At 44.1% G+C, this 27780-nt stretch overlaps 1 protein-coding gene across 10 annotated transcripts in view; it reads right to left on the reverse strand.

Annotated features, from left to right (window-relative positions):
- Positions 1–9008: 9008 nt before the first annotated feature.
- The window catches only part of MAPKAP1 (MAPK associated protein 1), a 181912-nt gene continuing 163140 nt past the window's right edge, over positions 9009–27780 (reverse strand). For 4 of the 10 annotated variants that reach the window (XM_081847641.1, XM_081847639.1, XM_081847636.1 and 1 more), the window contains 3 exons: positions 23080–23205; positions 15460–15557; positions 9009–9729 (listed from right to left, as the gene is read on the reverse strand). In XM_081847641.1, coding sequence (XP_081703767.1) covers positions 9604–9729; positions 15460–15557; positions 23080–23205 — 350 coding nt within the window. In that variant the 3' untranslated portion in view covers positions 9009–9603. Of the gene's footprint in view, positions 9730–15459; positions 15558–16933; positions 17109–23078; positions 23206–27780 lie in introns of those variants that run through there. The other 6 variants (XM_081847637.1, XM_081847642.1, XM_081847640.1 and 3 more) reach the window with 4 other exon arrangements.

Genomic DNA, 27780 nt, shown 5'->3' on the forward strand with positions numbered 1-27780 from the left:
CAGGGGACCTGCTAATTAAGCTGGCTTTGGAACTGGTTGCAACCGCTGCCACAGCAGAACAGAAAAGCCATATGCAGCTCCTTGGGGGTGGAGGCCTTGCTACCTTGTCTTGTCTGAAAGGTGCCATTCTGGTGGTCACAGACCCCAAGTGAACTGCTACCTCTCGTTACCAGAACAGCAGCCATGGGCACCCCCCCCGATGCTCGCAACAGAAAGGTGCTTTCTGTGTCCAGAAGACCACCTGTGTTTATTGTTCCTTGACAATCACCCCCTGGGGAAAGGTGTCCATAGCACTGTATTCTTTTTCCTATGTTCACCGTGTGTACAAGGGCCGCTGCCCAGACCTGCATTAAAACAGATCCTCAAATTAGAAAATGAGAGTTAATTCCCCCTTAGGGATGTGGGGAGGCATCTGATTCAGCTGGCGTTTAAAGACAGACCTACCTAATTCACACATTCTGAAACAATTTGCAAACTGAAGCACAGTTCTCCAGCCAAGTAATGTGTACGGAAATGCACATACTTGGGCAAAGTGTGCAGATAAATGCATGTGTTAGTGAAAATAATACACAGCACTACATTGTATTAGGGAGAAATTGTTTTGCAAGAATATATATCTTAGCCAGGATTACATTCAAAAATGTGTAAATGAGGATAAATTTGCACTGAGACACATATTCATGAGGAATATGAATGAGACTGATGTGGAAATGTGCAGGAGTTAAAGATTGGAAAAACGAGAAACTGCCTGTCCTGATTCTCCAGGATTCGGAGATTCTCAGCAGGGAATACACTTCTCTCAGACGTTCACAATCTGAATATTATCTTTAAGAAGCGAGTAGCTCACGTGGTGTTTGGGACTGCAACCCCCAACATCTGTGGCCACTGGTCATGCTGGATGCGGCTGATGAAAGTTCGAGTCCAATAACATCTAGAGGGCACCATGTTGGATATTCCAGCTTTAAGTGGCTGCTCATTTCTTTTTCTGTGGTCCTCAGCTTCCCCCTTCTGTGTCCACCCTCTTGGGCAACGCAATGGGGTCTAATAGCTGACAATGTCCTTTGTGGCTCAGGTCATGCTGAAGAAGTTTCCGCAAAGCAAGCCAGGCTTGAACCCTTCAGTCTGCCCCAGGGACAAACCCTCTTTTGTAGAAGGTGTTAGGTGTGGTGCACCAGGAAAGGCTTTGCTCCCCACAACAAAAAGTCTTGAAATGATTCACACGAAGCATAAAATGCAGGAAGAAAAATACACAAATGCATTAAAAACACAGCCAGAATATAATATCCAATTGTTCGTGCTGCCCAAAAAGTCTGATGCTCTAATGATAACAATGTTGGAGCCAGCTGGGCCTTACTGAGGAGAGGAGAGGTGCTGCAGAATAGTCCTCTCATTGCCAGACTAAGGACCACCCTCAGAGGTGTGCAGGGGGCTGGACTAGATGACCCTTGGGGTCCCTTCCAATTCTACAGTTCTATGATTTTATAAAACTATGTATGGAAGAACCAGATTGAAATACCCCTGAACAAATGAGAAAATAATATCTGGGATATAGCAATGTCTGAGTGTCTCACCAGACACAGGAGAGCAATTAAAGGCATAGCGAATAGAGACACCTTCCAAGGAACAGGGACTCCTTTCTTTAACTACGTTAATGACCAAAATCAAGTCCTTATTATACCACCTGCTCCATCTTCACAGTGGAGAGGTTAGACTGAATGTGTGAATTTATGTCTGAAGTCAATGGGCAGAACAAACACTATTAGATGTACTGCTGGATGTTCAATGGTTATTGTTACTGTATCTGCTTAAAAAGCAAAAAAAAATTGTTTTAAAAACTCACTATGTATGGCATAGAGAAAACAGATAGAGAGACCTTTCTCCCCACCCTCTGCCATGATACTGTTGGGGAAATCTTCTTCTTTGGCGATCACTTGTAGCTGAGTAAGATTGTCTTCCATAAACACGGTCTTAACAGTGAGTCCGTAAGTGACTGTGGAGGCCAGTTTTGGATCTGCACGTCCTTCCACAGTGGGGACATTGGTTTCCGGGCGAGAGTTGATCACGGTGTGGATTTTCCAAGCATGCCTTCCTCTTAGCACATTTCTCCCTTGCGTTCTGAGTTCAAGTGTCTTCAAAGCCCATGACACCTTTGGTAAAGGCTGCTCTCCAGCTGGAGCGCTCGCAGGCCAGTGTTTCCCAGTTGTCAAGTGTTTATACTACATTTTTTTCAGATTTACCTTGAGACAGTCTTTAAACCTCTTTTGTTGACCACCAGCATCACACTTTCCATTTTTAAGTGTGGAGTAGAGTAGTTGCTTTGGGGTTCCAGCTGCCTGGAACAGCCAACTGAAGCCAGACACCAACTGTCAGCAAAACAGGACATTTATTTAGGCATTGCAAGACTGGTGTGACACAGCCTAAACCAGCAAGTAGTTGGGGGGCAGCACACTAAATATGAAAAAGAGCATAAGCATTCCTATGCAAAGGGAAGCAAAGGGCAGTTGTGTCCATATTTGGCAATACTTCCTTCTACTAGCTTCCATTGGGGTAAGGCATACCAACTTCTTATATTTCCCTCCTCCGTTTGTTCTTAACAGTTATAGCAGCTGGTCCTGCTCACATGTCCTTCTGTCCTTATCTCAAGGTTCTCTTGCAAACAAAACCTTCACATTTCAACCTTCGCTTCCTCAGCCCTTCTCATACACATTTCAATTTGATTTAATTCGTTAATTCCTTTATAATTTTATTCTTCTTCCACAGTGTCAACAAAACTATCAGGACAAGTAAAAGGAAAGGTTTGTTCATATCTGCATGAACTACTATATATTTTGGAAAGCTTCGTTCACTATGCATTCGGACACCTCTTAAAATATCGTAACCCAATTCAGCATAACGGTTCCTGAGATCTAAGAGTAATATTTCATCTATGTTTGGCTACAGTCAGAGGGTTTTTTGAATCAAGATGGCAGACTGAACCTTTGAAAGCTGCAGTGATTTTAACCACTGACTAAAAAACAGCACTGAGTTTTTCTTCTTACTTAGAATTCCCAACTAATGCCAGATATGAGGCTCCTACTTCACTTATACTTCTGCTGCCCCAATATGTGGTCAAATAGCTTAAAGGGGGAATTAGATTAATCTAGGGTTGCCATAGGTCCTGATTTTCCCAGACATTTTCCCGATTTCTGCCCAGACACTGCAGCTGACTGCAGTATTCTGGCTATGTTTGGGAAAATCTGGTTTGCTGAGCTGATGGGTTATGAAACATGATAGCTAAAGAGAACCTCCATGTGCAAAGGCAACCTACCTCTGAGTTCTATATGCTGAGGACGAACAATTGAAGAAAGGCTGCTTTGCTCATGTCCTGCTTGTCAGCTTCCCAGAAGTATCTGGTTGGCCACCATGGAAAACAGAATGTTAGACTGAGTCTCTCTTGGATCTGATCAAGTGCAGCTCTTTTTAAGACCTTATGAAAAAGGAGTTAGGCACACACCCATGGAGTGAACTTACCAACAGCTGTTAGCCATGACAGTTAATGGAGTTTCTAGGTTCAGGTCAGGACCCAGGGTATCTCAGAATGCCAGTTGCTGAGGAATAACAGTAGGAAAGAGCTATTGCCTTCTCAGCCTTACCTGTGGGCTTTCTATAGTCATTTGGAGAAGGGGGTGCTGGACTTGATAGGGCTTTTGTCCTGATCCTAAAGGGCTCTAACTTTGGTTAGACATACATCTATTTTGACAAAATGGCAAGAGACCAGTGCAATTCAATATTGGCAGCTAAATAAAGCAACAATGGGCAAGCCAGGGGTGGAATAATCCTTAATTCCTTGCCAAGCTGCTTGGAGAACTGCTGGCAGTAGCCAGAGGTGGAATCAGCCACACCTTCCCCAGATGTGATCACTCATGCTGGTTGTTCCTAAACACCTTTCTGGAGGAGACATTAACTTTGTTGGGGTGATGCTCTTGGGCCCCTCTCCCCTCAGCACACCTGAAAGAGGCCCTCCTCATTTGCTGTTAAAAAAAATCTATTGTGACTTGTCAGAAAAAGTGAATAAACGAGGGCATTATTTTTTCATTCTGGAGCTGAGCGTCTGTTTGCCTAATCAAGAGAGAGAGCCAGGAGAGTCAACCACGGTTGACGCACACATTTTATTTAACTTTTCCTCTGTCAGAAGGAGTTTAAATGTGTAATGAACAGGCCATGGCGATTTGAAATATAATCCCATTACTCTGATGAGATTACCAAGGCTGGGAGAGTTCACAAATCATGCTTAGGGCTTTTTATAGCCAACATCACCCTGTTGAGATTTTTACATTTAAAGCAAGAGGTGTGCAGCAAGAATAAAACGTGACAAGGAGACCTGCTTTAACCATTCACGCGCCCGATCTGCAGGCAACTGATTCTCTGCCCATCTCCAAAGGAGGAGCCAGTCTGGGAAGAGCAGTCTCTGTGCTAATTCTAAAGGGTGGCTTATATATGCATCAGACTGAGATGGTAGAGCCCTGAGGTAGCTGAAGGGATTATACCACTTTGTCCTTCCAGCTGGGGCTTTTTTGGATTTCCCCCCAGACACTGCTCACATCTTCAGATCTGTCTATGGCTATATGGTCTAGGAAGTTGGAAAAGAAAGCAATCATTCTGTTCCTCTTTTAATGCTAGATCGAAGTCTAGCCGTCACCTTTCAACTCTTGACATTGTAGTGCATTTGGCTGAGAGGCAAGTCTCCTGCTTGAAATCTTTATCTTCCCCTGGCACGTGATAACATGTGGGTGTGCCATACATTTTTGGATGCTGCCTCAGTCCACAGCGACCATTGGCAAGTCCCAGTGTTCCTGGCCCCGAATGCATTGTTGAACTGAATGTGCTCCAGTGGAGATTCCCAGAATCTTCTGCAGTGAGCCAACGAGGAGGGGGCAAAGGTTCCACAGCAGAGGCATTAAGGATTCTTAGCAAACAAAGCCGATGTATATGTGTGTGCAGAAGGGATCTCTAATGGCAGGAAGTTTTGAGCGCCACTGCTTTATAGCCTCCCTCCAGAGAGTCCCTCCTCCTCCTCTTTTGGTGCATCGTAAAAACCTTTTGCCTGGCTCCCAGTTGCGGCAGAGGCCATGAAGAAGGCCATTTGGCACTCGAGCTGATGATTTAAGCAGCATTAATTTCAGCCGAAGCTCTCTCCTGAAATGTAGCAACAACTCTGGGAGGCAGATTCCTCTGGAAATTCATGGTTCCATTACAGACATGTCTCTGTGAATAACTGCCCCCATTAATCTTGGCTGGGCTGCACCCAAGCATCGCCTTAATGAGGTTCCTTCCTTCTGGTTTCTCCCAGAGGGTGGGCTCGAGAGCCTGGGCATCTCACTCCTTGGGGAGAAAGTGCTCTGAACTCTCTCCAGGCCTCCCAAGAAGGTGCATGGCAGGGAAAGGAGTTCCTGCCATACAATATACCAGGAAGTGGGTGGCCCAAAGGCCAAATCCAGTTCACAACCAAGAAACAGCCTGCCTTGTAATTTGGTGCCTCTGGAAAGAAATAAATGGCTTCCCAGGGATTAGATGAGTTCCCACTGCAGTGAAGTTACCACCTCTATAGGGCTGTCCTGGGTTATGCCATGACAGCTCAGTTGGTTGTCTACCAGCCTTTAAAGCAGCAGGTTAGTTAAAGGTAGTCAAAAATCCCATGAGAAGTCACCACAGTGCCAATTTATTCACCATGAAGCAGAACTTTGGTGCCTGCACATGCAGCTTGGAATTCTCCCTCTAAACCTGAACTGTCAATCTGCTGAGCATACCACAAATAAATGGGAAAGTCTCAGAAGCCAGAAGGGGGATGAGTTGGATTTCTAGCAATCGGGAAATGGGATTGCAGTGTCATACTTGCCATTCCTAGCAAAGCTGGTTAGGTGTGAGTTGGGAGATCCACAAGCGAAACCATATCTTATTATTTGGCTTGAGTCATGAACTTAGTAGGTCACAAATAGCCTCTCAGCCTCAGCTCCTTCACTGCAATGTTTTCATGTTAATAAACCAGAACTACCTTATAGGGCTGTTGCATGGAGGATCAATGAAAACCTGTAGGATGACACGCGTGGAATGGAAAGATTGGCTGCTTCTTGAAAACACTGATGTGTTAGATTTGGAAGGATTTAACAATGCTTTTGGATGGCATGCATATCTGTGGTATGACAAGGTTAAGATTCACAAGAATTTCAAGAACCATATTGTAAGGAAAGCAGTGTTTAATGTCTGGACAAAATATAAAGACTTATTAGAAAATAAGACCCCAAGGTGGTTATCACCTATGGAAGCTAAAGCTGTGAAAAGACCCAATATGGAGGTCAAATGGCCGAAATACTGGGAAATATTAGAAAGAGATGGAGACAATTGAAGATTGCAGAGTTTGGAGAAACTAAAAGACAAAGTGCGAGATTGGTTACATTACGCTCAGATTAAAGAGGTTTTTAAATTGGATAAAAAGTTAGGATTCCAGGTGGAAAAATCGAAACTGGAAACAGAACTGTTAGAACCTAAGACTAAGGTACTTTCAAGAATGTATAACTTGTTGCTGAGGTGGAATACACAGGATGAAACGGTTAAATCAGCTATGATAAAGTGGGCACAGGACATTGGGTATAATATTATGTTTGTTGACTGGGAAAAGTTATGGACCACCGGTACGAAGTTTACGGCATGTAATGCCTTGAAAGAAAACATTATGAAAATGATATATAGGTGGTAAATGACCCCAGTCAAGCTAGCAAAAATATATCACCTCTCAGATAATAAGTGTTGGAAATGTAAGGAAACTGAAGGAACGTTCTTTCACCTCTGGTGGACTTGCCCCAGGGTTAAGGCCTTCTGGGAAATGATATATAACGAGCTGAAAAAGGTATTTAAGTATACCTTCCCTAAGAAACCAGAGGCCTTCCTTTTGGGCATTGTTGGCCAGAGGGTGTTAAAGAATGATTGAACATTTTTTATGTATGCGACAACAGCAGCAAGGATACTTGTCGCTAAATATTGGAAAACTCAAGATTTGCCCACGCTGGAAGAATGGCAGATGCAACTGATGGACTACATGGAGCTAGCAGAAATGACTGGCAGAATCCGAGACCTGGGAGAGGAAGTAGTGGAAGAGGACTGGAAGAAATTCAAGGACTACCTACAAAAACACTGTAAATTATATGAGTGCTAAGAAGGATGAGGGATTTGAAAATAACAGGGCACCATAAAATTTGGTGAAAAGATTATGAGAATGAGTGAATTTTATGAGAAAAAAAAAATTTGAATAAATATTATGGTAAGATTAGATATTTAAGACCTAGATAAAAATATTCAAAGTTAGGGGCAAAATATTGGAAAAGTGTACAAAGAGAATGGAAAGAAGGTGATAAATTGCTGGTTAAAGTGTTATAAATTTGGAAAGTAGGAGCGAGAGACGTGAGGAAGTACAAAAATGAAGAAAAGTTGGTTATTATATGATGCTAAATTTTATGTTGTTTGTTTTTTGCTATGCTGTTTTCTTTTTCTCTATTGTAACAAAAAAATTCTTAATAATTTTTTTTTTTAAAAAAAGGATGACAGGCGTGGAATGAGGTGGTAGAATGGGCCAAACCACTTCAGATTGTAGGTGGAGAGATTTCTCTTTTTAATACTTTCCCCCACCCCACAAAACTGCCTGTAAAATGGCATTTGGGCACCTGAAACAAACAGGTTCTATCACCACCTTTTGCTGAGCTAGCTTTCTATCTGCAGGGATATATATATATATAGACACACACACACACACACACACACGCATAGCTGAGCATTGAAAATGACATTTCTGGGCATTTTGAGTGGTTGTCTACTTCAGCACTCTCATCAGCTCATTCTGTTGCAGGTGAGATCCAGAAAGGACAACACGCTTCCACTTGAGACAGTCTATCCACCTGAAAGATGAAGGGGTGCAGTGGAAGTGATCTGAAGTGCTATAAAAAAGCTCAATACTCTCCCTATCTCTTGAAGGACAAAGAGTTTAATTCAGTGCATAATTTAACTATGGAACTCGCTCCCACAGGAGGCAGTGATGGCCGACAACCTAGATGACTTTTTAAAAAAGTTACACAAATTAACAGAGGAGTGGGCTTGTAATGCCTATTAACTTTGATGGCTGTGTTCTGCCTCTATGTCCCAAGGCAGCAATGCATCTAAGAAGTTGCTGTAAACCACAGAAGAGGAGACAGGTTGCTGCCTCCCCACTGGAACATCTGGTTGGGCACTGTGAGAATGTGATGCTGGACTAGATGGGCCACTCTTCTTGTCCAGCAAACTCTTCTTATGTTCTTACATTCTTCTCTGAATCTGGCCCATCAGAGATATGTGCTTTATCCTACACCCCTCCCTCCCTGCTGACCACATCCCTGGCCCTGCTCTAAGGACGAATTGACCGACCTATTTTGGCTCTCTCCGTTTTTCATTTTTCCAATCTTAAATCCAGTTAGTTCTCCACATTTCTGCAAGAGATTTGCAATTTTCTTATTAAAATCTGGATGGACATTCGTCCACATTTTAGTGCAAATTTCTGCCAATAGTTTCTGTATGCAGCTTTGTCTAATATACACATTTTTTGTAAGTAGTTTCACTTAATACAATGCATTTCTGTATACTATTTTCCCCTATTTTTAACACACACCTTCCTCTCATACATGCATTTCTGTACACACTGGTTGGTTGGAGAGCTGCCTCTGATTTTCAAAGGATAGTAGTGTTTTAGGTTCATGTATTGGTTTGAGAAATGCCAATTAGGAAGGTTTTTACAAAATAAATAAAAATGCATGCAACAACTGAATTTCTCCTCTGTTGTCACGAAAAGTCCAGAGCAATGGATGATTTGAGATATGTATGTGTGTATGTTTCAGAGTAAAGAAGACTCACAGCAGAAGACAATGAATTTGGGATAACAAGACCAGCCGACTTTTCCATCTTTGACCACACCACTGAAAGAACCAATCACTAAAATTAAGACATTGAAAAAGAGTACAATTTGTTTATTAGTAACAAAAATGGATACATTTGTCCTGTTTGTTGGTTTTTAGGAAATTTGATCATGTCAGCAGCGATACGTTTGTCTTTGTGGGTTTGTCTGTGAGCTGTGCGCTCCTGTGTTTGTGTGTAGGCTACAAACAAGGGCCATTCGGTTTTCACCTCTGGACTTTATTTTTTTGCGATCCTATGGCACTTTCCTTGCAACTGTACCTTGGAGATTTCTACAAAAACAAACAGACAAACAGACAAACAGACAAACAAACAAACAAACAAACAAACAAACAAACAGGAAGTCAAGCCTATAGAGGCCTCTATTGGCCCCAGCGGGAGACATTGAAAGCCCAACTATGTCCTCTTTGGGGCTGATATGGCTCTTTTTTCTTTTCCTATGAAAGGGCAAAGCCCATTGCCAAAAGCGGCTGTGTAAAATATGTCATGTCGACCTGTAAAATAATACCTGTAAAATAATTCCTATGCTGGCTGGCCACTAGCCACCAGAATTCATGAGTCCCTCTTGTCCCAGAGGGAGCGTTTCCTACTTATTCCCAAGCAGGGCAGCTGGACTCCAGACAAGTCTAGACTTCACTGCTGCCCTGATTTCTTTTCCTTTTGGAAGCTGAAGCTGGTCCTTCGACTCAGTTTTCTTTGCTTTTGAGCCAAGTAATCTGCTCGTGTTGTACTGGCACGGGATTCCAGGATATAGTTCACCTATTGGAAAAAAAACACAGAGGAAGAGCTGTTTACTTTTAAGGCAGCAGCATGAGAAAGTCCTGCTCCTAAGCAGGCTTACTTGGAAAACAAGCCCCATTGATTTCAAACAGGGCTTGGTTCACAGTAGGCAGGATTATCCTAGAAGGGATTTTTTAAAAAATATATTTAATCTCGGCCTCCCATGGTTTTTTGCATGCTTGTGGCTTGCTATAAGAAAATGCCAACCCTGACTGAGAGCTGTTTCAAGTAGCAGAGTCTTAACACACATTTCAGCTCTTAAAAAACCTCACTCACTTACCCCTGGGAAGGTATCCATCCTTCCAAGAACTGGCTTTTGACATTTGCTCATCCCACAAAAAAACAGAAGCTGAGTATTGGCTGGGGCTAGTAAGAGTTATAGTCAAAAACAGCTGGAGGGCAGCAGGGTGTTGAAGGCTGTTCAGCGTCCTTCTCCCACCACCCCATCTCAATCCAAAACCAGAAGCCTAGCTGATTATAGCATTCTGTCCCCTACGGAGCCAGCTTAGAGAGACAATTCTTGTTTACAGGCTTCTTTCCCTAATGTTAACATCCTTAGGGGAAAGGGCACAGAGATCAGTGGTAGAGCATTTGCTTTGCATGCAAAAGTCCCAGGTTCAATTCCTGGAATCCACAGGTAGAGAGTGCCCAAAATCCCAGAGAACCCCTGCCAGTCAGTGTAGACAATAGGGAGATGGATGGACCAATGGCCTGACTTGATACCTATGTTTCTATCCAGAAAATTGGCACTGATCACTCTTTGACTGATAAACACTGTTACTCGGGGTTGCATCCAGTGTAAGTCCTAATCAGAATACTCACTGAAATTGGCTGGCATAGCTAATTTAGGTGCATTTATTTCAATGGAACTGACTTGGACACATTCCTCAGCAAGGTGCTGCTGTACTGAGCATGAGCCATTAAATAGTCTGCAATAAAGGGCACTTTAATCTACCAGGCCACTTCTTTCCTTACGAAGTTTGTGGTCTTGGTTGTTTTTTTATGTGCCTAGGATGTTTTGGCACATGTTACTTGATGGAGGCATTTTTAAATGATATTTAGCAAGCCAGCTCTTCCTTAAAATTTATTATCTCCCAGTGCTTGGGCGATAATCACATAGATAATTTTAATGGAAGGTTAATGCAAAAATCAAAAGATAAAAACGCCCTTTGCTCCGCCATTAGCTGGTTAATATGCTGTGGCATGAAATCTCACCCAATTTTATGCACCGCAGGGTGTTTCTCTTCTGTTGCAGATGAAGCTGTGGGGGCTAGGGGTGGATTGGAAGAATATATCTAAATAGCTATATATCTATATGCCCATGTATATGTATGTATGGAGGTTTCGTGGTAAGTAGAGTCTCAGGTCTTTTATTTCTTGATCATGCAAAGGATCTAACTGGAGAAGTACGAGCCAAGCTCCATCCCTTCCTCTACAGAAATAAATGGATTAATCAGAGAATTCATGAACCAACCAACCCCAAACAAAATCATCACCACGACCCAGGTTGCACTTTGTGTATATGTTGCATGTGACTTAGCTCACTTGGATGAGTTGCCTGCCAACCAGAAAGTAATTTCATTTTATTTTAATTTAGTATATTTCACATTTTATTTCATCATTTTGCCATGAAGCATGGTGCCCTCCTCCTTCCCTTATAGCAATCCTGTGAGGTGACCAAGACGAGAGAAAGCCCAACTGGCCCAAGGTGACTCAGCAAGCTTCATGGCTGAGTGAGGATTTGAACCTGTGTCTCCTGGGTCCCAGTTTGACACTCTTACGATTATACCATCTCTGTGTCCCAACCATCTTACTGACAAAGTTCATTCCCCCCCCTCAGGATTAGAAAAGGGGAGGGGGGGAGAGAAAGTGATAAACCATTAGGTATAAAGTTGAGTCGTTCTCAGAAGAATCTGCTCTGCTGTGTTGCTGTGTAAGTCAATCCCTTGGAGGTGCATTGGAAGGAGACAAGCTCAGAGAAGTGACTCAGACAGAGAGACAACAGGCAGCTTCTACCAAGGGGAGTCAGTTCTACTGTGCCTTAGCAATGGGAATGTATGAACAACTTAATCATGCCTGACTCCGTAGAGAAATGGCCAAATTACCCATCCCTCTTAAGGAAGGATGACTGGAAGTAGGCAAGGCTCAAGCAGTCTTTGGGGGAAGGGGTGTAGCTCAGTGGCAGAACATCTGCTTTGCATGCAGAAGGTCCTAAGTTCAAGCATCTCCAAGGATGACCAGGAGATCCCTGTCTGAAGCCCCAGAGAGCTGCTGCCAGTTAGGGTAGACAGTTCTACCCTACCCTGGGAGAGCCAGTGTGGTGTAGTGGTTAAGAGTGGTAGTCTCGTAATCTGGGGAGCCGGGTTCGCGTCTCCGCTCCTCCACATGCAGCTGCTGGGTGACCTTGGGCCAGTCACACTTCTCTGAAGTCTCTCAGCTCCACTCACCTCACAGAGTGTTTGTTGTGGGGGAGGAAGGGAAAGGAGATTGTTAGCTGCTTTGAGACTCCTGAAGGGGAGTGAAAGGCGGGATATCAAATCCAAACTCTTCTCTTCTTCTTCTTCTAAGCTGCATAGGAAATGGCCTGATTCTTAGGTAGGGCAGCTTCCTGTGCTCCTAATTACTTGCTAATTAGTGTGCTTCTGTTAGATTACTGCAACATGTTATACGTGGGGCTGCCTCCGAAGATGGTGTGGAAATTTCAGATGGTGAAGAATTCAATGGCCAGTTGCTCACTGGAGCGAGTCGGCTTGAGCATATATCACACTGACCCTGGCCCATCTGCACTGAATGCCAATTTAGTTTCTGGTCCCAATTCAAAGTCCTGGTTTTGACCAATAAAGCCTTAAATGGCTCACGGTTACAATACCTCAAGGACTGCCTCTCCCCATATGAACTGATACAGATCCTGTGATCATCTGAGGCCCTTCTTCATGTGCTTCTTCTGCAAGAGGCCTGGAGGGTGGCAACACAAGAACAGGTGGCTCCCAGTTTGTGGAATGCTCTCCCCAGGGAAGCTCACCAGGCACCTTCATTACATATATTTAGGTCTAGGCAAAAACATTTCTCATTTCCCAGGCCTTTGGCTAATTAAATAATTATGGCCTTTTGAACTATGTGGGTGGGGCGGGTATTGTTTCTGCTTGTAACTATGTGATGCATTTTTGTGTTTTTATATGGTAAACCTCCCTGTGCTTCTTGGATGAAGGGCAGTAGAAAAATTCAATAAAGAACAACAGCAATAACAACAATAACTAAATAAATTCTGAGGACAGCTGGCAGCCTTGAGGACTAAGATCATTCCTCCACCTTCACACAAAAACTGGGGTTATCAAATCCATGCCCAGTTATGGTTGCATGTCGTTGCCAATGCTATTGTGGGAGTACAAGAAGCAGGGACCATTGATCTTAACTCCTTTTTTTAAATACGCAAAAACCAAGGAAGGACAACAGTAGCTAAAGGGTTTAGTTGGGTCAGGCTAAAGGCCAATCTAGTCCAGCAACCTGTTTCCACAGTAGTTAACCAAGTGTCCTTATGGGAAACTTGCAAGAAGAACTTGATTGCAGAAGTGCTCTCCCCACTTGTGATTCCTAGCAACTGATATTCAAAATCATACTGCCTCCACCAGTAGAGCGGGAACAGCTAGTAACCATTGATAGCCTTACATCCTCCATCATCTCCCACCTCTCTTCCTCCAAACCTACCAATATTTTTAGAGTTCCAAAAAAGCAGTGCCAAAAACTCTCCTAGGGAAGCTGTTAAAATATGAATGGTGAAGGCAACGACAAAGGAGGGGTGCCTGGTGATGGGAGTTTGCACCGAGCCCTTTCTTTTTGCTTGGGTGGTGGGCGAGAACCAAGATTCCTTAGCATATGTCAGTTACTGAACACTGCCATAAGCTTTACATGGGAGGGAAAAAATGTTAAGGACTGGAAATGGCACATAAAGCTTATCACTAGAAAATTTTAAATTGCCATAAAAATAATAGATGGCAGCAAGTTCCGTTTAACCTTCCAACAGCATTAAGTGCCTTCGTTTCAGAAAGTAAATCAGCCGGGGTGTGCAGGCAAGCTGTATTTCCTTAAATTAAAGAAAAGAAAGTAAACCGTAGCAATAAAAAAGGGAGAAAGATTTCCCTTCAAAACAAACAAACAAACAACAAACAAACAAACAAAAGCCTGAATGGAAAAGACAGTGCCAGGGATTGGAGACCTGCGAAAGGGTCTCTGTAAAGGGGGCAGTGAAACTCACTCACTTGATTGCACCCCACCCCCACAATCCAGGTGCTAGAATCAGAAAACCGGTACCCAAAAGTTTTTCAGATGTCAAGAACCGACTCATGCTTTTAATGGAACACTCCTGAAATCTTTTGAGTAAGACGAACAGCGGCAATAAAGCCCAAGCACGAGTGCAGTGGGATGCATGCTTAAATATTCCACACTATGCTCAAAGAACACTCCCATTTGTTAAATCCTTCAAAAGGGCCGTCGCTTAGCCAAGGCCACCTGTATGCAAGGAGGACGTCTGCTTGGGTCGTGGGTGTTTGGGAGCTTGGCTGAAGCTAAAAGCATGTGATAGCGGAGGAAGGAGGGGAAACTTGTCTCCAATGAAATGGGAGGATCAGGCACCAGGTCCATGCTGAATCCACTTTTGGCTGCTTCCTCCAAGGTCAAGATCATGCCTGACCCTGTGACATAAAGTCTGAATACTCAGTAGAGTGCATCAGATAAATACTGGGCCTATGCCAACTTGTCAGGTACCAGGGGGCACCTGTTTCTGGTCCAAGTATGCCAGCTGCTCTCCCCTTCCCCCACATTTTCTTTTGAAAGAACCAGATGTAGTTTAACCAATAGTCTATCCATACCTAATGAAGTTCCCAGGTACTTGCAGTAGCTATCAGTGCCAACAACTACTACAAGCACACTGGACTACTAGGGTGCCCGTTTGCAGCCTTATCCTTACCTTGATTTTGGGGAAAGGAAAAAGCTGCTGACAAACCATTCAGACTCTGACAGCAGCTTGTAGAGTGGGGCAATAGGGGGCTGGACGATGCTTTCTACAGCTAGATGCTACAGCCTTTCAGAGGCTTTGGCATGCGGGGACAGGCTCTTACAGGAGCCAGGTTTCAGTAAAGGAGTTTTGCAAGTTCTTGGCCTCAAAATGATTGGTATTTAAGGTCAGAGAACGAGAGAGAGAGAGAGAGAGAGAGAGAGAGAGAATGCATTCTTCAAATCAAGCTGGCTAAACCCCCTGGGTATATTTATGCTTTCCCTTGTAGCCTGTACCTTGACTTGCTTGTGTGTTCTCCTTTGAGTAAGATGTTCAGTAAGCATATTTCCATGGCAGACCTGCCCTTGGCTTGTGGCACATGATGGCTGAAACTCCCCAGTGCTAGACTAAGAGTACTCCATGACCACACAGCCTGAGTGCAAAACCATGGCCCTTGGCAACAAAGGGAGTCTTTGACCTTCCTATTGCTTTGCTTACAAAACAAGCGCATTTCCAGCTTTTAACACAGCAAAAGTGAGAGCAATGCTTGGATTCTCAGAAGCAAGAAAAGGAAGGTTGTGTGTAAGTGTGGAACTGAGAACCAGACGCTTGCCCGTTTGTTGAGGATGCTTCTTGCAAGTATTTATTCGCCCAGGTCATAGCAAACTGGAGCCTCCCAGCAAATGGACCCAACAACTAATTCTTTGGAAGCCACATACCTTCAGCACAATCTCGTTGACAGTAGCAGCATCAGACTCAAAGTAGAGATGTTTGTAGTCGTGATTGCTTAGATATGCGAGTTTAAATATTGCATGGCCTGTTAAAGGAATTAGAGGGAGAAAGAAAAGAGAAAGGATTGACATGACAAAATGCAGTGTTCACAAAAGCCCATTCTGGAATAAATAAAATAGAATAAGTGTTTAACCTATTCCCCATCGCCACCTCCCTTTAATTAAAATTGGGGACACAATGAGAAAGGTGTTTCACTCATCACTGAAATGGAATAAATTTAAAAGGGCATCATTTTGGCTGGCTTGTGCCCTGAACTGCTCAGAAGAATAAGAACTAGCTGCCTTCTGAGCAGTCTACCCACTGTATCTCTGTCTGAATCCTTGTGTTCTTGGATCGAAGAAGGCAAGTCAAGAGAAGCTGCAAAGAGAGGCAGCAGGCAGCCTCCTTTGCAAGGCATAGAATTCTGCTGCACCTTTGCGCTGAGCATGACCAAACGATCCCACTGCACCTTACGTGTTTCTGGTGGAGGCTGACTGGAAGGAGGCGAGGCTTGGGACTCAGGAACCAGACTCTTCTGTGGGTAATCTTCTTTGGATTGGATTGGGAGCCTTTCGCTATTTAATTCATTTTCTTCTCTCGAGAAAACTGGCCCTTCTCTCCTGAGGCACACTTTGCGTGCTCCCCAGCAGCAGACAGTTTGGGAATGATTGCTCTGAAAACTTTCAGCAAAAGCTCGTGGGCATGACAGGAAGTGGAGAGGGAAGAGCACACAGATGGCGATCTTAGCATACCATCGGCAGAACAGACGGCAGGAGGGAGCCTGACAGCCTTCCCATGTCATTTCAATTTAAGGCGAGGGGTGGCTCACCAGAGAGGCTGAACTCCTATCAAGGAAAGTTCACTCCCTCCCCCTCTTCTCTCCCCCCCCCACAGCTTCCCCTCCGGAGGGAAAAATGCAAATATCTGCCACATGGCTAGTTGGGTGCCAGCCGGTCCCTGGACTGGATTCCTGCTTAAGCACCCTAGTTAGGGAGAAAAAGGATATTGCAAATTGTTCCCAATGTATAATTGCCATTGCCTGTGGAGGAGAGGTGGGGGACTTAAAAGTAAAATAAAAACAAAAGGTTGCTTTACTAAGGAATGATTGAAGGTGCAACAAAACAAAAGCAGCACCTCAATATATAAGCTCAGCTGCCATCAAAGGCTACTAGCTATGATGCTTGGAGGTGCTATTGCTTCTGAATATCAGTTGCTGGAAATTGCAGATGGAGCAGGTGCTGCTAAGCTCAGGTCCTGCTTGTGGGTTTAAAAGGATGTATAAAGGTTCAATAAAGCAACTTGCCGATCAGAAGGTCGGCAGTTTGAATCCCCGCGACGGGGTTAGCTCTCGTTGTTGGGTCCCTGCTCCTGCCCAGCTAGTAGTTCGAAAGCACGTCAAAGTGCAAGTAGATAAATAGGTACCGCTCCGGCGGGAAGGTAAACGGCGTTTCCGTGCGCTGCTCTGGTTCGCCAGAAGCGGCTTAGTCATGCTGGCCACATGACCCAGAAGCTGTACGTCGGCTCCCTCAGCCAGTAAAGCGAGATGAGCGCCGCAACCCCAGAGTCGTCCGCGACTGGAGCTAATGGTCAGGGGTACCTTTAATATTTAACAGGGAAAAATACGGCTTCTGTAACATGTTTACTCCCCCCAACCCCAGATCTCAATCAGTAAAGTGTTCTGAATGCAATGTTGTTTGAAAAGGAAGAGGGAATCATGGAGGGCACCCTATCCCTTCCTCCTTTAGCCATGCCCCTTTGAGGAAATGAAACTTCAAAGTGTATTATTACTCTAGCTGCATCACGCCCTGAGAACAGCCTTCCCTGACCAGATGAGCTCCAAGATGGGTGCAGCCAGGACTTATGCTGGGAGGGGGGTAGGCCATTGGGTTTTTTTGGGGGGGGGAGATCCTCAGTTAGCTATGTATTTTTATTGATTGGGGGGCAGCAGCCCCTCCCTGCCCCCCCTGGCTATGCCCATGTCCTCCAGAGGAGTTGGACTACAAGTCCCATCAGTGTTAGCCACTGAGAAGCAGCTGAATGATTCTTTCTTGATTAAGCACCTCAGGTGGCTAATCTTATGATTTTGCCTTCCAAAAATTGTGGGGGGGGGGAGTGGCTTCGGTGATTCTGGCACAAGCAGTGCCCCACCCCCTGCAGCAGCAGCTGGTCCATCATTGGGGCTAAGACACCCAATCTATGAACCAGGAACCTCTGCTATCAACTTAGCTCACTTCTTTAGGGGAGTCGCTCTACAGAGCGTTCAACCTGCCCTCCCCACCCAGGAAACCCAATCACAGTTATACTGTGTTATTTTACATGTTGTTTTATGTTGGTGCTAGTAGGATGCTAAGTTATTAATCTAGGTTTTACTTCAGTTTCTAACACCGTCCACCTCACTCCCAAGTGGACTACAAAAACATTGTAATAAAACTCAGCAATATCTAGTTCAAATATAATACTGCATGAAATAAAGCTAGATGTGTTCTGTGCTAACTTAAGTTTGGCTATGAACTTCCACCTGCCCCCACCAAAAAGAAGATTCAAATGAGTATGCTGAGGATCAGACTCTAGGGAGTTTCTAGGGAAAGGAAGTTTGCTTTAATATTCTCAGACAGTGTTTCCCAAAGTGGTACACATACCCACGGAGATATACAAAAGGGTTTAAAAGGGTACATGGAGAATATATGTGTGTGTGTGTGTGTGTGTGTGTGTGTGTGCGCATGCAGCTATCTACCTATCTATTCATAAATAAAATTAGGGTTGCCATATTTCAAAAAGTGAAAATCCAGACACAAAAGTTGTTGAGCTTTCTTCTGTAAGGTTGTTGAAGTTTCTGAGTTATTTTTTAAAAGGAAATTCGCCAAAGAATCAACACTTCCGACATGGGTTGCCACGTTTACTGGACATTTTTTTACTGATTTCCGGAAATTTTTAGATGCTGCTTTTGACAGATGAATCCTGGATATGTCTGGGAGATGCTGGACGTGTGGCTAAAATAGTATCACTAAAGCTACCCCAAACTAATCATTGCCCAATAAGGGGTATGCCGACAGTAATATTAAACTCTCGAATTGTGATTATTTTAAGTTTTGGAACACTGTGCCAGGTAGCTGGTGGACTCCTCAAGAAGCAGTGGCAGATGAGAGTGTGCAGTGAGAAGTTTATGCTCTGCTATTTTGGTGGGCACCGAATACACAAGAAGCTGCCTTGTACAGAGTCAGACTGTTGGTCCTTCTAGCTCAGTATTGTCTACATCAGGGGTCAGCAGCCTTTTTCAGCCATGGGCCGGTCCACTGTCCCTCAGACCATGTGACGGGCTGGATTATATTTTGAAAAAAAAAATGAACAAATTCCTATGCCCCATAAATGACTCAGAGATGCATTTTAAATAAATGGGCACATTCCACTCATGTAAAAATACGCTGATTCCCAGACCGTCTGCGGGCCAGATTGAGAAGGCAATTGGGCTGCATCTGGCCCCTGGGCCTTAGGTTGCCTACCCATGGTCTACATGCACTGTCAATGGCTCTTCAGGGATTCAGGCAGAAGTCTCTCCCAGCGCTACAAGGGAATGCCAAGGATTGTACTTGGGGCCTTCTGTGTGCAAAGCAGATGCTCTACCACCAAGCTACCATGGAAAAGGTTCTCCATCTCTTGTTGAGTAATCTCTAAGTATACTTTGCTCTGTTCCCTACATGGCTGCTCTGGATACACCTTACACAGATGTTCCACAGTCAGGCCCTACACAGGATACTTGGTGCCCTTCATTCATATGAAAATTCATGCACTGGCAATTAAGATTTAATATATTAGAGGTTGTTCTCCCCATTTTCATTTTAATGTGTTCAGTCCAAAGGTCCAACTTTAACTCGAATCTACAAAAATAGCAGCATCATTTTAATGGAGATTTATCCACTTTTCCCGGAGGGGAGCGGATTTTTTTTACAGTAGCTTAATTCTCCAGATCTCCCCAAATAAACTGATATATGGCCAGCAAACTGGAGACCTTCATATTTCATCACAACATGTTAATTAAACACTGTTATTGCATGCTAATCAGGAATTATGAATTCTCCACTGGAAAAAAAAAACCTGGTGGACGATCCAAAACCAAACTTCACAGAAGCAAAAGAGCAATCACACTGCATGAGAAGGGGCAAACATTTCTAAACTGGGAGTCTATAGGTGTGTGGTTATTTCTGTTGCTCCTTGTTACAAGAAAACCAGTATTTGGCACTGTTGCTTGCTACTGGTGTGGGCAAAATGCACTAAGGGCAAGAGACCAAGACCTTCCAAAAGCAAGAGTTCTACAAATATTTTTTCAAATTTTCAAATTTTTATTTGAAACATTTAAATCTGACAAACAAAAGGGGTTCTCAGTAGAAATTTCCCGATTCGAATCTGATCTTGTAAATTCTAAAAGAAAAACTCTTTCCAAAACTTACCGACTCCTCCTTGACTGGACAGTCAAGGCGGAGGAGGTAACAGTGGCAATGGTGAGGTGGTCCCAGGATTTTGGCCATTCAATAACCATGGCCCAATGGGAAAATTTATGGAAGATCAATTGGAAATTCACAAACTGTTACACGATTAGAGAGAACTTTCAAAAAATGCAACATCGATGGTATCTAACATCATGGAAACTTTCAAAAATGTATAAAAATGTGTCAAGTAATTGTTGGAGATGTGGAGACTCAGGAACATTCTACCATATGTGGTGGACATGTAGGAAAATACAGGTATTCTGGGAGAGTATACATGCAGAACTGCAAAAAATGCTAAAGATCTCTTTCAATAAAAAACCAGAGGCCTACCTCCTGGGAATAACAGATTTGGATATTCCACAAAAGAGGAAGGGTATCTTTTTATATGCGACGGCGACAGCAAGAGTTTTGATCGCAGCAAAATGGAAGAGTAATGAAATCCTCTCTATACAAGATTGGATCCAAAAGCTGACAGAATATGCCGAATTAGATGGTTTATCAGAAAAAATAAAGAATAAATCAAAACAGGAATTTGTTTCTAAATGGGAGGTTTTCAAAGAATATCTGAAAAATAAATATAGTAGTTTAAATTTTGTTGCAGCATTCGAGGAACTTCAGTAATAGTTGCTAGGTAGATAGAAGAAATTAGATTTATTGAGAATAAGTTTAATTATGAAAAAAATGTGTATTGGCAGTAAGTAATATGAATTTGAAATATGGAATAGATGGGAAGTTGGGTCTTTAGTGTTAAGACCAATAGATGTTTTATTGTTTGCCAAGAAAATTATGTGTCTATGGTTATTTTTGTAATTTGTGTGTAATTTGGTATTTGTGGTTTTTTTGTGGTTTTTTTCTTGTTGTATAAATAAATATTAAAAAACAAAAACAAAAGCAAGAGTTCTAAGTGGTACAGTCACCTATCCTCTCACACACAAACCTGCACACCGAGTGAGATCAGATCCAGAGGCCCTTTTCCCAATGCTCCCTGCCTTCTGGGAATAAGATGAGGAACCTCAGCCCTGGGGGACAAATATGGTTCTGGACCTCAGAGAAAAGAAGGGGAAGGGTGCTGCCGCCATGCACTGAGGAGGGACAAGAGGAACAGAGGCAGGCTGGAGAAGGGCCCTCTGCTGAGGGTGCTCCAGTGAAGCTCCTGCCTGGCTCCCTTGGCCCAAAAGTGCATGGGAGGGGGAAGCTGCCCTTCGTGGCCCTTGTGCTCAGGAACAGAGATCAAGGGAGCCCAGGGAACCAGACAGGTGCAAGGGCAGCTCCAAGCTGCCACCCCAGCCCTGAAGGCCTTGCCTTGATGAGGGAGCCTGTCGTGCGCCCTCTTGGAAATATGCTCCCGGGGCCATGGCCACCTGGCGTTCCCCATTCTACACCTCGGCCTCCCCCCTATTCAGCTTGCAGACAGTACTGAGCTAGATGGACCCTCAGTCTGACTTGTTATAAGGCAGTTGCTTTTCCTATATACCCCATATATATCCAGGGAAGGAGCCACAGCTCAGTGGTAGAGCATCTGTTTTGCTTGGGGAAGGTCTCAGGCTGAATCTGAAGCCCTGGATAGCCAGTCACGGTACTCAATGATGAGCTAGATAGACCTGTGTTCCGACTCCATACAAGACTGCTTTCTGTGTTCCTATGTCTTAAGGGAGGGCTGTAGCTCAGTGGTAGAGCATCCATTTTGCATGCAGAAGGCCCCAGGTTCAATACCCAATGGCATCTCAAGGCACGCTCCAAACCTTGGAAAGCACCTGCCAATCAGTGTAGAGAACACTGAGCTAGATGGGCCAATGGTCTGACTCCATATAAAGCAGCTTCCTATGTTCCTAACTGGAACTTCCCAAAACAATCTAAAAACTGAAACGCTGCTATCCCTCGAAACCTGCACTTCTTCAAATTTTGCTGTGTGGTTTCTCCAACCCCAGACAGTGTATACAGTTTTTTCTTTTTCATCTAAGAAAATTTATATACAGTGGTACCTTGGGTTAAGAACTTAATTCATTTTGGAGGTCCGTTCTTAACCTGAAACTGTTCTAAACCTGAAGCACCACTTTAGCTAATGGGGCCTCCTCCTGCTGCCATGCCGCTGGAGCACGATTTCTGTTCTCATCCTGAAGCAAAGTTCTTAACCCGAGGTACTATTTCTGGGTTAGTGGATTCTGTAACCTGAAGCGTATGTAACCCGAGGTACCATTGTACTGTTTACTTGACAGAAAGCATCTAGGCAGCTCACTGAGAACAAACTAAGATATTAATTTAAACGCCCATAAAATCCAATAAACAAACAAACAAATAAATAAACAAATTGGGTGTAAAATGTGTATATTAGTGTAAATAACATAGGGGGGAAAAACATTACATTAGGAAAAATGGCATACCAAAATGCAAAATGAAACCTAATCTGCAAAATTGTATATAGATACATGTACTAAAATGCTAACAATTTTTCCATGAAAACCTTTTCACCCAAACAAAATTCACAAGCTGATGCAGAAACATGGGAAACTGATTGGAAAAATAAAATGAGAAAGGGAGAGAAACTGTGATTGACAAATATCCTCCCTCCCTAATGCCTGGTCTGCTCTCTTTGGCTCACTGAGAACTGCCTCCACAATGAAAAGAGAGCTCAAATGACATCTTCCCCAACCTTGCAAGGGGAAAGGGACAATTGGGGGCCAGATCCACCAGAGGATGCAGAGTGAAGGGAAGGCACCTGCAACCTGGGTCTACATGCTTCTGAATACAAGTGGCTGGAAACCACAGGAGGGGGGGAGTTGCTGTTGTGCTCAGGTCCTATTTGGGGGGGGGGTTCCTCTTGGGGCATCTGGTTGGCCACTGTGAGAACAGGATGCTGGACTAGATGGGCCACTGGCCTGCTAACAGGCTCTTCCTATAGCCGTTACCATTCGGATGCCACCTCCCATCCCCAAATTATATGGACTACAGCTAATAAAAGTTGTAATTTTAAACAAATGGAGGGAACCCATTTGGTGGAGTCTGAAACAAACAAACAAACAAACAACAAAACAAAACGAAACGAAACGAAACGAAACGAAACAAACAAACACTAATAGTACATACTCAGGGTCAAACTAGATGTGATGCAAAACACGTTGCTTGTTGTGCCTCCTCCATCCTTCCTTTCTTCCCTCTTCCTTTCGTTCGTTCTGGGTGGAAACCGCAGTGAGGAAGCATCACCCATTGCGGCTGTTATTAAGGATGACAAAGCAACTACCACCAAGGGCCATGTTTAGCATCATGCCTGTTAAGTTCAGCCCATGGACTGTGAGGGGTGCTGCAGGAACCCGCTGCGCCACACTCCCTTGCATGTTACAGGGGGAAATATCAGCCAAGCTGTCGCTGAAGAACGCCTGTCTATCATTCTTGACCCTCCTGTCAAGAAACTCCCGAGGAGCTTCTGAAGAACCCTAGGGCTCCCTGCGGAAGGCAGTCTGGCTCTCCATCTGTGTGGTGGGAATAATTAAGACTCACCTCCCAGGAGGAAGAGGTGGCACAAAAATACAGGGTTTGAGAGACACAGTGCTTACCAAGGAACAGCAGCAACAGGCCTGGGAAGATCACATTTTGGGCTGAACGACAAGGCTCACATCCGCTTCACAGGCTCTGGCATTCCCTCCTTTTATTTAAAGAGATGCAAACTAGTTTTGCCAGCAGGGCAGTTTCGAGTGCTGCAGCAGTCAAGGAGGAAGGGGTGGTGGGGTGGCAGCAGCGATCCACGGGCCTGATTTGGCTCAGGGGGCCGACGGTTGCTGACCCTTTGCATTACAGGCTTACTGTTTAGCACAGAGCCCCTGCAAGGCCTCTCACTGCCGGCCTCTCTCGCTTTTAAATCTGGTGATTTATCTCGTCTCTTCCGCTCTGGTATTTCACAGCTGACAGAAGCAGAACGCGGAACTTTATTTCAAATTCTTATTTTAGCTTTTTAAAGAGTCAGCCCTTTTCGGGGGCCATTACAGAGTCAGAGATGTCAATAATGCTTATGGCGGGGAGAGTAACAGGAGGCAGGGGTTTCAATCCATCATGGAAGATGCATCTTACTGGGGTGTGTGTGTGTGTGTGTGTGTGTGTGTGTGCACGCATGCATGCACGCACACACAACCTTTTGTAGTAAGAGAGAGAACTATATTCCACAGCCAGGACCTTTGCTTTCCAAAATGGGATAAAAACTTTCCGTGGGCTGGGAGATACAGTTAGATTAGGAATCTCCAACCTGCGCATGCCACATATTACTTGAGATAGTTGCTGAAGTCACTGCAAAGCTGGGATAGGGAAACCTTTTCAGCTGAGGGCCACATTCCCCTCTGGGGGCCACATGGCAAGCAGGGCTAGAGGCAAAAATGGGCAGAACAATAAATATACAGTCATACCTTGGGTTGTGAACACTGCGGGTTGCACGTTTTCGTGTTATGGACTATGCCAAACCCGGAAGTACTGGAATGGGTTACTTCCGTGTTTCGGCGCTCACACATGTGCAGAAACACTAAATCACGCGTCACGCGCATGCGCGGCGCTGCGGGTTGCAAACGTGCCTCCCACAGGGATCACGTTCGCAGCACGAGGTATGACTGTAAATCTTACCTTTGTACAAGAGATTATTTCTATATAGAGCCACACAACCCTCTCTATCCTCTGCCTAGACAAGCAGAAGGCATTATCGGTCATCTTATTTTGAACCTATGGGCACTCTCCCTGTCCAATTATATAAAACAAAACTAAATAAAAAATTCTTTCCAGTAGCACCTTAGAGACCAACTAAGTTTGTTATTGGTATGAGCTTTCGTGTTATTAGTATGAGTTTTCGTTTTTATTTTGTTTCGACTACGGCAGACCAACACGGCTACCTACCTGTAACTGTCCAATTAGATGGCATTGATGTTTTCTTTTTTGGGGAGGTGTTAAATTTTCTGCATGTTAATTTCAGTGAATGCTTCCTACTTCAGTTAAATTGTGGAATTAGAAAACTGGAAGATCATTATTAGTTCTGATCATTGTCAAAATTATCTTGTAGCAACCCCGCTCCCCCCGCCCCCAAACCGACGGCTTATCAAAATATCCCCCTTGCTTTGAAAAAAGGGAGGAGACGGGCTGTGCTTCAGATTTATATTCCCCCCCCCCAAATGATTTAGGAAACAAAAATCCAGGGAGACTCGGGTGAGGGTTTTATGTCCCTCCATGCCCAAATTGTACACTGTTAACGGCGTGAAATATTTGTTCAGCAAAACGATCAAAGCGGCACTTTGCTCTGCTGCTAGTTGGGACAGATGCGAGTTTCTGGGTTGCGAGGGGCAAATTGATTTCCATTTCCAGGAGTGCTTAGAGAACGTGATATACGGCTCTGGAGCCACCTTCCAATAGAATGTCACTGTGGGTAATACAGAGATCGATGTGGATTTCAATTTATTTATTTTTTGCTCCCTGTGTGTAAGAATGAGATTATGGGGACTGCCAACAGCAAGGGTGCAGTGCTAACCACAGGAAGCAATATATACTAAGGAGAAGGGCCTATAGCTCAGGGGTAGGCCACCTGCTTTGCATGCAGAAGGTCCCAAGTTTCATCTCCGACATCTTTAGGTAGGGTTGGGAAAGACTCCTACCAATCAGCACAGAAGACGATACTGAACTAGACAGACCAATGGTCTGACTCTGTATAAGCCATTTTTCATATGCTCCTCTATTTTCTTTTGAGAATGGACAATAGCTCAGTGGTCAGTCATAGGATTTGCACGCAGAAGGTTGTAGGTTCAATCCCAACATCTCCAGTTGGGGCTGGGAATGACTCTAGTTCAAAACTCTGCAGAGCCACTGGTAGATGCATCATTGGTTTGACTCTGTATAAGGCAGTTCCTGCTGTCCTTTCAAACTCATTCATTCCTAATATGGCAGACACGGGTACCTTGCTGCCTTGGATGGGAAAGACAGGAATGTTCTACCTGGAGATGCTGGGGACTGAACCTGGGATCTTCTGCATGCAAGGTAGATGCTTTGTCACTGAGCTGTGGCCCTTACCTGGTGAAAAGGATTGGCAGGGGGTTCAGCCCTGAGAGGAGGAGGGTTCTTCACACAATCCCACATGATTCAAAGTGAAATTCAACATCCACAGGATGTGACTCCATGGGAAGTCGGTTTTAACAAGAACTATTATTATTATTATTATATTAATAATAATAATAATAATAATAATAATAATAATAATGATAATGATAATAATAGAAGAATCATGCAATCATAGAATTGTAGAGTTGGAAGGGATCCCGAGAGTCATCTATTCCAAACCCCTGCAATGAAGAAATCTCAACTAAAGCAGCCATGACAGATGGCTGTCCAACCTCTGCTTAGAAACCTCCAAGGAAGGAGAGTCCACCACCTTCCGAGGGAGACGTTCCACTGACAGCTCTTACTATCAGAAAGTTCTTCCTGATATTTAGTCGGAATCTTCTTTCTTGTAACTCAGTTTGGGTTCTACCCTCCAGAGCAGGAGAAAACAAGGTTGCTCAATCTTCCATGTGACAGCCCTTTAGATATTTGAAGATGCCTATCCTATTTCCTCTCAGTCTCCTCTTATCCAGGCCAAATACAGTGGTACCTTGGGTTAAGTACTTAATTCGTTCTGGAGGTCCGTTCTTAACCCAAAACTGTTCTTAACCTGAAGCACCACTTTCTTAACCTGAAGCACCAAGCCTCCTGCTGCCGCCGCACCGCTGCTGCACAATTTCTGTTCTCATCCTGAAGCAAAGTTCTTAACCCGAGGTACTATTTCTGGGTTAGCGGAGTCTGTAACCTGAAGCGTCTGTAACCTGAGGTACCACTGTATATCCAACTCCCTCAATGGCTCCTCATAAGACTTGGTTTCCAGACTCTTGATAATCTTGGGCACTCTCCTCTGCACAAGTTCCAGCTTGTCAATATCCTTTTAAAATTGTGCCCAGAACTAGAACAGTATTCCAGGTGGGGTCTGACCAAGGCAGAATAGAGTGGTACTATTACTTCCCTTGATCTGGACACTTTACTTCTGTTGATGCAGCCTAGAATAATATTAGTTTATTATTTTTTTGCTGATGCATCACACTGTTGACTCATGTTAAACTCGTGGTTTGTGAAGACCCCTGGATCATTTTCACATGTACTACTAGCAAGCACTAGTAGTCTGGAGTAGTTTGTCTTCCTTTGGCCGCCACCCTGCACTCAGCTCTCGCCGGTGGCTCCTAGCGGTCAGCATGCAACAGCAGCAACACCCTGGCAAATGGGTCTCAAACCTTTGGTGTGTTAGAGACTCCCCTGGCATGCGATGACAGGCTCAAGAGGATGGAGCAGTTGAGTGGGCCCAACCATAAAGAAGGTGGTTACTGCTTGTGCTGCAGAGGGAAATGAGGGGCAGATGGGCATGTCAACCTCAGAAAGTAGCCTATCTAGTAGAATAAAAACTGATCCTAAATCTTCACTGCCTTTCAGCTATATTCATTTGTGAGAAAGCCTATGGAGGAAACTGTGACAAGTTTTCGGACAGGATGAGTGACTTAAAGTGAGGAACCTCTATCATGCCCAAATACCACATAATAGTCCAGAAGGTTAGTCCTCAGTACTTAGTACTTAGGTCCTCAGACCTTAGTACTTAAGGAAGGTTAGACATTAAGTCAGCTAACCCTCCCTTATTTTAATTACTTTTGAGATTGCGATGAATTACGACCGAGGTGATCTGTACTCCCAAAAAGTTGGTATTTTTTGTGCTTTGGCATTCAGCTTCTTACACAGATACCACTCAGT

The sequence above is a fragment of the Podarcis erhardii genome, assembly GCF_964252035.2.
Source record: "Podarcis erhardii genome assembly, chromosome: Z".
Taxonomy (NCBI): Eukaryota; Metazoa; Chordata; class Lepidosauria; order Squamata; family Lacertidae; genus Podarcis; species Podarcis erhardii.